Raw genomic sequence first — 12,951 nt, forward strand, 5'->3', positions numbered from 1 at the left:
GACTCCCAAATCCCTAATAAGCTATGAAGCAAGGTCTGCAGACACCAGAGGCTGGGAGATGGGTGATGAAGAGTGCAGTGACTCTGCCAGGCAATGGGAGTGACCTCATGAAGTTGTGACCATGGGCTTACAAGGGCCAGCAGATGATAGGTCTCAAGCGGACATCAAAAAATAAACTCATACTGGTAGAGAGGTGACTACTGACACTATTAAGTATCCTTTGAGTGGGAGACTCACATCCCTTAGCAGGGGCTATCATGTATTTCTTTAAAAACAAATGAAAAGTCAGTATTATGTTGGGCCATCAGTTTCTAATAAACGAATTCTCTAACAAGTCAGTGTTACTTCCAGAGGGATTCTGTAAAGGCTGCTTACACAAACACAATATCTCCTCTCTTAGAGTAAGCAGGAATAGCGCTGGCTATGGTGGCAAATCCATACGAGTATATGATGGCCTCTTCTGTCTTCATAAATTTGGCCAGGCGGTCTTCCAAATCCAAATGAACATCTATTTTAATAAAGAAAGTTAAGCAGTTAAACCATCTTATAATTCTTTTTCCTCTACTAAAGAACAAAGAAAAGAACATATGCAGTTTAATTATTAAAACTTCTACCTTATGGCCAAAGTGAAATTGCTTTTAAATAATAAGTTATACAATATCTATTAAAATAATTCTAGGCCAAAATTACTTCTAAAATAGATGAACTAAATCAGTTACTCATCTGTCTGTAAAATGTGCTACTGGGGCAGCTTTGCATTTGTATTATTTTACAATAGCATTCAAGGTCCACTGACCACCTCTTTAACTTCCCTCATTCAAAAACACCGAGGCTTTACCATGGTTGATTTTAACTTATCAATACATTAAAAAAAAAAAAAAGCCCTGTGTACTCTGCATCAAAATAGTGACACCTCTCAGATCGCCAGCAATCTCTCTCCTAACAATCTAAGTCACAAATCAGTGTGGTGCCTGTCATCCCGTTATAGGACACAGCTTCATCTGAACTCCCAAAAAGTATACTGGAAATTCAAATTTATGTACCAAAAATAAATATGACAGGGTGGTATATGGTACAGCAGATAAGACGCCACTTGTTATGCCAGCCTCCCACGTCAGGAAGCCTGGGTCTAAGTCCTGGTCCTGGCACCATTCCCAACTCTAGCCCCCTGCTAATGCACACCCTGCAAGGCAGCAGGTGATGGCTCAAGTACTTTGGTCCCTGACACCCTCATGGGAGACCAGATTGAGTTCCATGTTCTTGGCTTTGACGTGGCCTAGTCCTGGCTATTGTGAGCACCTGAGGAATGAAACATGGAATATCTCTCTTTCTTTCTAGATCAACTTTTTTTTTTTAATTTTAAAAATAGCCCTTTAATAGAAGTAGCTTAAGAAGAGTGCGAATATAATGGTGGGGATAAATTATACTTCATGGTTCTTGTAGCCTTTCCCCTTCCAGGCTGAGCCAAAAGGAGTCACGCCCTAGTAGGGAAGGCCCAATGAGGCTCAGAGAAAACGGGTTACGGACTGGCTCTGAATCTTAAAACTTCAACATGGCCTTAAACAGAGCATTACTGAGGCAAGAGATGGGTTTATAAACATCCCTTTAGCTCCTCTACTTCAGGAGAATTTACGAGTGGAGAGCTAGATCAGAGCTTCAGCTTGTGGCCTCTGGAAGAGTACGGAGATTCTGAAACCGGCCCCGGAGCTCTATGGGAGGAAGGGAGGGTCAGCGGTCACAGAGGCGATTTTTGAGATGGTGGAAGAGGGAGCTATCATGTGTCCTCTCAGAGAACTCACTGTGTACGAAAGGCAAGGGGTCTGGAAAGTACTAAGTAAAGGATGGGCAGAAGGTGCTGCCCGGCAGAGTCCGGTTTGTTTACAGACTTCCTACAGAGTATTATAAAACTGTTAAAATTAACTATCCCACTCCAGTCAAGTAGTGATAAAATATTAAACATGCTTCTTCCCATTTACAAGTTAAAATGAACACAAACATAGTCTGGAAGTATCATTAGATTTCCATTAACAATCAGTTAACAGTAATTTTATTGAAAGGATATTTTTCATTATGTCAACATTAAATAAATATAGGATTTTTATTTTATTTTATTTTTTGACAGAGTTAGAGAGAGAGAGAGACAGAGAGACAGAGAGAGAGAAAGGTCTTCCTTCTGTTGGTTCACCCCCCAAATGGCCGCTACGGCTGGCAAGCTGCGCTGATCCAAAGCCAGGAGCCTGGTGCTTCTTCCTGGTCTCCCATGTAGGTGCAGGGCCCAAACATTTGGGCCATCCTCTACTGCCTTCCCAGGCCACAGAAGAGAGCTGGACAGGAAGAGGAGCAACCGGGACAGAACAGGCGCCCCAACTAGGACTAGAACCCGGGGTACCAGCGCCACAGGCGGAGGATTAGCCTCGTGAGCTGCGGCGCCGGCCGAATATAGGATTTTAATCACACAACATTTAGGTAAGTATGTCCCTGCAGACCTGTAAGTACTGGATCTGTGACATTAAAAGCACACAACGTCCAACACCTTGAACTGCTGCCGCCTTCTAGAAGAGATGCTATCAGTGAAAGGTTTCAGGCAAAATCCAGCAAGAAAGAGGAAAGCGGTGAAGCAGTTAAGGGAGCAGGTCCCCTCCCAGGTAGCTGAGCAGGGGTTAGTCTCTTTAGTGTTTCCCGAGCATCACCACCTGCTGTCTCTCACTTCCATGGCAGGCAGGTTGAGGGCAGAACTTCAGATGACAACTCTGCCTCCAGTGGGGGAAAATCTACCACAAACTCCCACAATTTATTCAGTAGACAGATAACCAAGGCCAGGGTAAATTGCTTTCACTTGGTATCTCCCTTCCAAAGAGAGAAACATGCTATGGATACAGGTGAACTATTTTTGTTAACTACAAAAGGGACTTTAAATCACTGCAGGTTTCTCAGCTCTAAAGGACTCTTTTTATTGATGAGTGATGAGACTCCAGAACTGAATATGGCTTTGGTTCAGGGCTGAGTGAGCACCAAGCTGATGTACAATGGGCAAATATTCCCATCACCATGCACCCATAACTGCTCACACACAGACCCTAAAGTGCTAAGAAGAATCTCTCAGAAATAATACTTCAATGACTCACTGGTTCTTGCCTCATCTCAAAAGCTTCAAAAAGATGGGCCTTTTCCTCCTATCCGAGAGACACTGGGTTTCAGCGGATGTCAGCCTTGCAAAGCAGGTTTTCTGACAGGTAAACGTGGATGCCTGCAGAACTCGTTTCTCTTCATGCTACTTTGTACAATGAAGAAACTCAACCTCGGGCAGGGAAGGCAGCAGGGAGGAAAACTACCAGGGCACAGTTCTTCCACCTCTGACGTTCCTGTCTCTGTGTGGGATGCCTTTCACCCACTGGTGCCAGAGATCTGTGTGAACAAAGCCAAGCGCTGTATTCTCCCGCTCACAGCAGCAGAGACGAGGCGCCCCCAGTGAGCCTCTGCCCGTCCTGAAGCACTCGCCTCTGATTTCCTAACCAGAAGCTCACAGATGGGAGGCCTGGCCTCGGTGGTAATCACAAGCTCCGACTGCAGCTAGGCCTGGGGTTCAAGATCTGGGCTTCCGCTCATCACCAGGTGTGTACCTGGACAAGCCTGGAAATGCTCTGTGCCTCCCTGTACCTTTCTTTGCCAACCAGAAGTAAGAGCAGGACCTTCCTTAGGGAGTTGGTGGAAGAGCAATATGGGTAATGCTGAAGAAACACAACAGTGCCCAGCACACAGCAAGTAGCACACTCCAGAACAGGGCTTCCTTTTTCTGCCACAGGCCATTCATAACATTAGTTGTGGGCTATAAACATTCAAAATAGCCTATTAGGGGTCAGTGCTGTGGTGCAGCGGGTTAATACCCTGGCCTGAAGTGCTGGCATCCCATATGGGTGCCAATTCTAGCCCCAGCTGCTCCACTTCCAATCCAGCTCTCTGCTGTGGCCTGGGAAAGCAGTAGAAGATGGCCCAAGTCCTTGAGCCCCTGCACCCATGTGGGAGACCCGGAAGAAGCTCCTGGCTTCTGGCCTCAGATCGGCGTTGCAGCCATCTGGGGAGTGAACCAGTGGATAGAAGACCTGTCTCTCTGTCTCTACCTCTCTGTAACTTTGTCTTTCAAATAAATAAAATAAAATAAATCTTTAAAAAAATAGCCTATTATATAATTATTCAATTTCGGGACTTGTGTCTATTGCTGCCTTGGATGGACCAGACCAAATGATTTTGCAGGCCTTATACAGCCCATGGGTTGGATGTTCCCCACCTCTGATCTAAAGTATATTCAAATAAAACCATGTTTGTAGAGTAAAAGAAAACGTGGCATTTTAAAAGGGAGAATCCAGTTACACTTTAAGTTATCCTCTAATTAAGTTATCTGAACCCCAAGTGAAGAGTCCCTTCTATTCAGAGCTGCTTGTTCAGCTTCTCACTGACAAGAAGGGGCAATGATGATCTTCCTGGTGGGTTTCCAGAGGAGAGACCACAAAAGTCAGTCTTAGAACAATTTAGAAACAACTGACCAACCTCATTTTCTCTTACAGCCTTCTTACTTTTTCACAGGTATTGTTCTTTTAAAAAGAAAAAAAAAAACCCCAGGGACACAATTTTTTTTAAGTACAAGTACAGCACATACAAATTCATTAGAAATTATAGTGCTGAATGTTTTTCAGAATGTGTTCACAGGCAGAATCTTACAAGGATCTTAGCAACGTGCTATAAGCTGTGCAAGCAAAGACTGTTCCATCCTACACCTGAGAAAACTATGACCTCAAGTCTGGTAGGAAGAAGCGGCAGATCTGGGAATTTCTGACTAGATGTTCTTCCAACTAAAACATGAAGTCATGGTTCAGCTGACTGCTCTAAAACAAAAAAAGGAAAAAGTTTTAAAAACTACCCAAATGAACAACTACTTACTAGTGGCTCTAGAACAGAATTAAATGCCATAATTCAGACTATTAACTCTGTCACACGATTCTCTTTTGATGTAGTTTTAAGACCAAGAACTAGGCTGGCATTAAATACACATAACAGGTTCTAGGGCAGGGGGTGTGAGGAGCATGGTGGTGGAAATCACAGATAAGATTTGAATGCATTAAAAAAGAAATATAGAGGACAAGTGCAAAAATCTGACTGTTCAATGTGCCTTTAAGAACACTACTGAAAAGCTCATTCAGACACCTGTGGGAGAGTGAGACCCAGAATAAAGGCATCAGACTGACACACAGGGAAGGCTAGAGAGCAGGCACCTGCAGCAGTTACTGTTCTGTTTTGTAAACTCTGGGAAAGTCCATCTCTTGCCTATTTCATCAGATAGTGACATTGTTTTGTATTTATACTCTTTAATATCTGGGGGACCTTGCTGCTTTGCACATAATGTTTTTTTTTTATTTTTTTTATTTATTTATTTATTTTTTTTTTGGACAGGCAGAGTGGACAGTGAGAGAGAGAGAGACAGAGAGAAAGGTCTTCCTTTGCCGTTGGTTCACCCTCCAATGGCCACCGCTGCAGCCGGCGCACCGCGCTGATCCGATGGCAGGAGCCAGGATCCAGGTGCTTTTCCTGGTCTCCCATGGGGTGCAGGGCCCAAGCACCTGGGCCATCCTCCACTGCACTCCCTGGCCATAGCAGAGAGCTGGCCTGGAAGAGGGGCAACCGGGACAGAATCCGGCGCCCCGACCGGGACTAGAACCCGGTGTGCCGGCGCCGCAAGGTGGAGGATTAGTGCACATAATGTTTTTGCAAGTAATTGCAAGAAATCCCACTCATTGACTTTCCCACGTAGACTATTATAGTAAGCATGCAGTTTGCAGTCTGTAATTTTTTATGTAACATAAAACAGGTATACCTTTATGAATGCATTTGATTTTATCATTTACATGTATCATGTAATTTTCAAAGAATCCATTTATCTAATATATGTTGATACAAGGTCTGCTTTTGGTCTCTTCCTTTGTGCCTAGATCCTCTCCACTACCAGATCACTTGGTATGCAGAACTCCAGAACCCTGGGGAGGTATCCAGGCATCATCAGACCTGCCAAGTTTCCTTTCAGGAATGACAACGACTATGATTTCACAGCTTTCCTGGGATGTTCCAGATTCTCTTCTAGCGCTAAGCAAAACCCACACTACAGAATGTAGCCCAGGCCAGTTTATTATTAAGTATCTTTCTGTCTTGATGATGCTTCTAAAATAGTATTGACATGTTACAGAAATTTGATATTAATTTTTAATTTCCTTCAGTGATTAGTTCAGTTGCTTAAGTAGAATTTTAATCTTGAGATATGTGTACTGGACTCATGGTCCTCTATAGCATATTGAGCAAATGTGGTTATTGGAAGAACAGCAGTAAGGTTTCCCCTCATTTTGGTTTCAGAACATATATAATGTGTTTATTTTAACTTCTGTCATATTTATCACCTTTAAAACCAAAAATTTTTTTCATCATATATGCTGTAGCATCTATTCAAGTTCTTCTGTTGTAACTTGTATAATGTTGACGAATATCAATTTCTTATGGCTTCTATAAATAGCAGCCGGCACTGTGGCTCAGCAGGTTAACGCCCTGGCCTGAAGCACTGGCATCCCATATGGGCAAAGGTTTGAGACCCAGCTGCTCCACTTCTGATCCAGCTCTCTGCTATGGCCTGGGATAGCAGCAGCAGAAGGCCCAAGTCCTTGGGCCCCTGTACCCGCGTGGGAGACCTGGAAGAAGCTCCTGGCTCCTGGCTTCCGATCAGAGCAGTTCCAGCCATTGCGGCCAATTAGGGAGTAAACCATCGGATGGAAGACCTCTCTCTCTCTCTGCCTCTCCTCTCACTGTGTAACTTTGACTTTCAAATAAATAAATAAATCTTTTTTAAAAAATAGCAGCTGATACTCAAAACCTGTTTCTGTGTTTTGAGGGGTAGGACAAAGACACTAGATGACAATTTGAGACAGGCATTTTGCTTCCAAATTCTGATGTATGTAGGAAAGTACTATTCCAATGAAAATCTTGACAATTTATTCTAATAAGTAATCAACAGTTTATCAAAACCAACTTGTACAGACTAATGAATATTTTTCACAGTATTCAGTTTTCTGAAAAAGAAAAAATGGTGCGCATTACAGTACAGCAGGTCAACTGGGTATGTCCAAATCTCCTACCAGAGTGTCTGGTTCAAGTTCCAGCTACTCTGCTTCTAATCCAGCTTCATGTTAAGACAGGCAGCAGGTGATGGCTCAAGTACTTAGGTCCCTGTTATCCATGAGACTCAAATGGAGTTCTGGGCTCCTGGCTTCAGCCTGAGCCAGTCCTGGTTGTTGTGGGCATTTGGGGATGTGAACCAGTGGATGGGAGCTCTGTCTCCACCTCTTAAATAAGTAAACTTTTAAAATGCCTTTCCTAGCTTCTCGTACCTAAATTCTAGGAAATAATTCCCTACCAATAAAAACCAGGCAGCCAATCCATGTTTGCATTAGGCCAGAGTAAGTGGGAGATTGATCTGAGCTCTATACTTTTGAGTTTGCCAACAAAACTGAGGTCAGGATATGGGCTTTCCAAGTTTTGGGTTGAAATTTATGAGCTGTAACTGTGAGGAAGACATTATCCTCTCTGGACATCTCAAAACTGGGATGATGGAACACGAGATTCTTGAGATCATTTCCACTTGCAGGATTCTTAGACACTAACTGTCCTCATCTATTTTCAATACCAATAATGTAATCACCATATTACCTGAAGAGTAAAGACGGGTGCCCCTTACATAACATCCCGTTAAAATAAAAACAATACAAAAAGGTCCAGAAATGGATACAAAGAGAAGACAGAACGTATTTCCCTTGCTCTGCTTTCACCACACTATGACACTGTGTAAGCCAAAATTGTTATTTCCAGAATATATGCACTGGAATAATGATTTAATGACATGTTTAGAAGCAAAGAATAACACAGACAATAAAAACAATCATTGATGACTGTGAGTTAGGGAGTTCACGGTACTCAACATCTGAATGTTTAGTTAGCTTGCCTTCAGGGCATCCACACCCGAGGAAATCAGTGATTTTTCACCTTCAGGTCCTTTCTTCATTTCCAAAAAGAAAAACGGCTACAAGTTTATCTCCACCCAACCCTTGCAAGAATATGTTATTGCCTTTCTCCCTGGTATAGTGCTGCCCAGCTAATGCTGTTTCCCAGCCCCCCGGTGGTTAGGATTGCCTGGGATTGGTTCTCACTTGTGGACTGTGGGCATTAGTGATGTGCAAGGGTCTCCTTCCCTGCAAGAAGGCACTGCTATTCTCTTTCACTGTGACATGGCATCTGCAACACAGGCAATGCCAGGACACCTTTCAGTGGAGCAGTGAGATGGGAAGATTCAGGACCTTGTACGGCTAGGAAATGCAGAGTCACTTGAGCTAGATCTTCACCTCCAGTAGTCATGAACAACAGAAACAATCTGTCTTCTCACACCAGAGTTCCCTGGGGGTGGGCCACGGACACCACCTGACCCTCCTGATGCAGCAGAACCCTAGAACCTGCAGCTCTCCCCTCCACAGGTCACCTCAGCCCCAGACCAATGTGTTTCCCACCAGTGCTTCCAAACCACAGGGTGTCCTAGAAAGTTAGGTAAAAATCACACACACCAGCTTTACGTGGCAACTAATTAAGGATATGTAATCTGAGGTCTTCTGAAATAAAACTGAATCTTAACTCTTCGAAGTAATAGTCTGAACAAGAATATGACAAAAACTTACCAAATGTGCCATAAAATCCTCTAGGTCCACAGGTCCCCACACCGTACTTTTTCAGAGAGGCTAAGGCTGCTGCCTTTATTGAAGTAAAAATTATTTTTTAATCATTTATCTTTTAAGAGTGTAAAACTGAAACTTCAGACTGTTTAACCCACACAGCTCCTTCCTCTCTCCCCCAATTTTCTTTGCTTCTTAGAATGATGAAACACTGATATAAAGACTTATATAACTTTGGGCCGGCGCTGTGGTGCAGTAGGTTAATATTCCGCCTGTGGCACAGGCATCCCATATGGGCGCCGGTTCTAGTCCCAGCTGTTCCTCTTCCCATCCAGCTCTCTGCTGTGGCCTGGGAAAGCAGAAGATGGCCCAAGTGTTTGGGATCCTGCACTAGCGTGGGAGACCCGGAAGAAGCTCCTAGCTCCTGGTTCCTGGTTTTGGATAGGCGCAGCTCTGGCCGTTGCAGCTATCTGGAGAGTGAACCAGGGGACGGAAGACCTTTCTCTCTCTCTCCCTCTCACTGTAACTCTACCTCTCATATAAATAAATAAAATCTTAAAAAAAAATACTTATATAACTTAAACCATGGACAAGTTCCAATACCTTGATTTTCAACGCCTGATTAACATAATGACTCTATACTTTTGTGTTTATGGGCCTGAGTCTGTCTTGAAAAATGCTTGTTAGTCCACAATCCCAAAAGGAGATGGAACAATTTCCTAGAAACTTTTCTGACCTTGTTCTGGCTTATTTAGTTCTCTGGCTGTCACCAACATGAAGCCCCATTCACACTCTGCCACCTTTTGCCCAAGTCCAAATGACAACTCTGTCAGACAAAGGGTAATGGGCAACACCTAAATGGGCCTGAGTGTCTGCATCTGTCTTTACTTCATGTGTGGTTTCGTAAGTCAGTGATGTTCCCTGTCCACGTCAGCATCAGATGCCACTCACCTTCACCCTAGGGTTATCCAGCAATCCAAGAAAATTAAATGAGGCGAAGTTTATACATTCTTTTCCATTCACCACAATGTTGTGGCTCGGAGGGCTAGGGAAGACAGAGAGTGGAACTCTTCAACACATTAATAGTACACAGTGTCACATCACTCTGGTGACTGGCATTAACAATAGTGCTGTCATTCTACGCTATTTGAATACCACTCTTTGCTTTAAGTAATTAAAATCAGAGAATGGCACATTAAAACTCACAAACCTTTTCCTTAATTGTATTTTTAATAAGTTACCCTTGTGCTACTTGAAAAAAAAAAAAGGTAGACTTCTGCTACGGTTTGAATTTCTGACCTATGAACTCATTGGTTTGGACTGCAAAGTCTTATATTAGCAGCACCTAGATGGAGGAAACTTAATCCAATTATGGCATTCAGAGGTGGTGACTGGGTGGGGAGTGATTGATGGATTGGATTAGGTCATTATGGTAGAGTCTCAATGATCAGATGACAGATGTGTATGCTGCCTCTCACCATCTTGGCACTCTGCCAGCAAGAACACCAATAACAGAGGTTAACCCAGTGGCACTCGCCCAATCTTGGACTGTGCATCTCCAAAACCATGAACCAAAAAAACCTCTTTTCTTTATAAAATCAGGATGCCTCAGGTACTTCATTGCAGTAACAAAAAAAGCTGACCAATATAAATTCCAAGATGGATGAATGGAAACTTTTGTTTTGGTTTTAAAGTTCATTTAAGAAAGTAACTAAGATCTCAGGAAGCATCTGGAATCAGATGAACAGGAAGGAAATGTCAAAGACAAGAATAAGAAAATTGAGTTATGGTCTTACAGAGTTGAGTGGCTTAAAAATAAATGTCATTGGGGTCTGCACTGTGGTATAATGGGCTAAGCAACCGCCTGCAATGCCAGCATCCCACATGGGTGCTGGTTCGAGTCCCTGCTCTACTTCTGATCCAGCTCCCCGCTCATAAGCCTGGGAGAGCAGCAGAGGCTGGCCTGGGTCCTTGGGCCCCTGTACCCATGTGGCAGATCCAGATGGAGCTTCTGCCTCCTGGCTTTGGCCCGTCCCAGCCCCAGCTATTGCATTCATCTGGGGAGTAAACCAGCAGATGGAGGATCTCTCTCTCTCTACCACCCCCCCCAACTTTGCCTTTCAAATAAATTATATATATAAATATGTAGATGTTATCTATAGGAAGACACTAAAAGAATATGTGTGATATGCTATTTCTCAAGTTAATGCTTGGAGCCAGTAATGTGGTATAGTGGGTAAAGCTGTCATCTATAGCGTCAGCATTCCATTTGGGTGACAGTTCAAGTTCCAGCTGCTCCACTTCCAATCCAGCTCCTGCTCACGTGCCTGGGAAACCAGCAGAAGGCCCAGGTGCTTGCGCCCTATATCCCTGAAGGAGACCCCTCTGGCCACTTTGGCCATTTTGGGGGTGAACCAGTGGGTGAAAGATCTCTCTCTTTCTTTAACTCTGCCTTTCAAAAAAATAAATCTTTAAAAAAAGTTAATGCTGGTTGTTACTTAAGGTGAAACTCCATGTTTTCAGAGGAGGAAAAAATGAGGGTAGCTAGCTACACAGGAGCTGGATCTTAGCACAGCATCGATAGGAGAATGGGCATGCATGGAGGCAACCTGTAAACCCTCTGCTGACACATTCTTAAACTGCAAGCCATGCTTCAAAACCCAGTTTCGAATATGATTCATGAATCATTAATGGGCTGTGAGGACAAATAGCCCACAGCAGCCTATTTTAACTAAAGAAACTGCAAGACACAGTTGAATGGTAAAGACAAGAGCCACCGCAGACTGAAGCAAAGGATGGTACCAGCAAAGTTTGGTTTCAGTTATGTCTCTGAATTGCTCTGTATACTACTGGTTGCTCTAGAAAATGCATGGCAGCCATGAAGGACTGAAAATACTGCACTCGTCCCTACCTTTATACAGAGTTGGTAATTTATAAGAAAAGTAACCTAAGGGACGGTGCCGTGGCTCAATAGGCTAATCCTCTGCCTGTGGCGCCAGCACACCGGGTTCTATTCCCAGTTGGGGTGCCAGATTCTGTCCCGGTTGCCCCTCTTCCAGGCCAGCTCTCTGCTGTGGCCCGGGAAGGCAGTGGAAGATGGCCCAAGTGCTTGGGCCCTGCACCCCATGGGAGACCAGGAGAAGCACCTGGCTCCTGCCTCTGGATCAGCGCGGTGCGCCAGCTGCAGTGCGCTGGCTGCGGCAGCCATTGGAAGGTGAATCAACGGCAAAAGACCTTTCTCTCTGTCTCTCTCTCTCACTGTCCACTCTGCCTGTCCAAAAAGAAAAAGAAAAAAAAAAAAAGAAAAAAAGAAAAGTAACATAAGGGGAAATGCAAATCAAAACCACAATGAGGTTTCACCTCACTCCGGTTAGAATGGCTCACTACAGAAATCTACCAACAACAGATGCTGGCGAGGATGCGGAGAAAAAGGGTCACTAATCCACTGTTGGTGGGAATGCAAACTGGTAAAGCCACTATGGAAGTCCGTTTGGAGATTCCTCAGAAACCTGAATATAATCCTACCATACAACCCAGCCATCCCACTCCTTGGAATTTACCCAAAGGAAATTAAATTGGCAAATAAAAGAGCTGTCTGCACCTCAATGTTTATTGTAGCTCAATTCACAATAGTTAAGACATGGAATCAACCTAAATGCCCATCAATAGTAGACTGGATAAAGAAATTATAGGATATGTACTCTATAGAATACTATACAGCAGTCAAAAAAAATGAAATCCAGTCACTTGCAACAAAATGGAGGAATCTGAAAAACATCATACTGAGTGAAATAAGCCAGTCCCAAAGGGACAAATATCCTATGTTGTCCCTGATTAGTGACAACTGAGCACCTAAAAGGAAACCTGTTGAAGTGAAATGGACACTAGGAGAAACAATCACTTGATCAGCCCTTGTCCTGACTGTCGAGGAACAACTTACTACTTTATTCCTTTTATTATTTTTTTGTTCTACTTAATACCATTGGTTGAACTCTTTAATTAACACACAATTATTCTTAGGTGTTTAAATTTAACTGAAAAGTGATCCCTGTTAAATATAAGAGTGGGAATAAGAGAGGGAGCAGATGTACAGTTTGGCACATGCTCAATTGGACTTACCCCTAATGGCAGAGTTAGAAACGTGCCAGGGGATTCCAATTCAATCCCATCAAGGTGGCATGTACCAATGCCATCTCACTAG

The 12,951-nt window shown here is 43.5% G+C and overlaps 1 protein-coding gene across 5 annotated transcripts in view; it reads right to left on the reverse strand.

The window, feature by feature from the left end:
- Positions 1-12,951, reverse strand: part of SPTLC1 (serine palmitoyltransferase long chain base subunit 1) — a 55,396-nt gene that overhangs the window by 28,709 nt on the left and 13,736 nt on the right. For 3 of the 5 annotated variants that reach the window (XM_008257928.4, XM_070049463.1, XM_008257932.4), the window contains exons 4-6: positions 9,702-9,795; positions 8,757-8,829; positions 376-508 (exon numbers count right to left, since the gene is read on the reverse strand). In XM_008257928.4, coding sequence (XP_008256150.2) covers positions 376-508; positions 8,757-8,829; positions 9,702-9,795 — 300 coding nt within the window. The remainder of the gene's footprint in view (positions 1-375; positions 509-8,756; positions 8,830-9,701; positions 9,796-12,951) is intronic. The other 2 variants (XM_070049467.1, XM_070049472.1) reach the window with 1 other exon arrangement.

The sequence above is a fragment of the Oryctolagus cuniculus genome, chromosome 1, assembly GCF_964237555.1.
Source record: "Oryctolagus cuniculus chromosome 1, mOryCun1.1, whole genome shotgun sequence".
NCBI classification, from domain to species: domain Eukaryota; kingdom Metazoa; phylum Chordata; class Mammalia; order Lagomorpha; family Leporidae; genus Oryctolagus; species Oryctolagus cuniculus.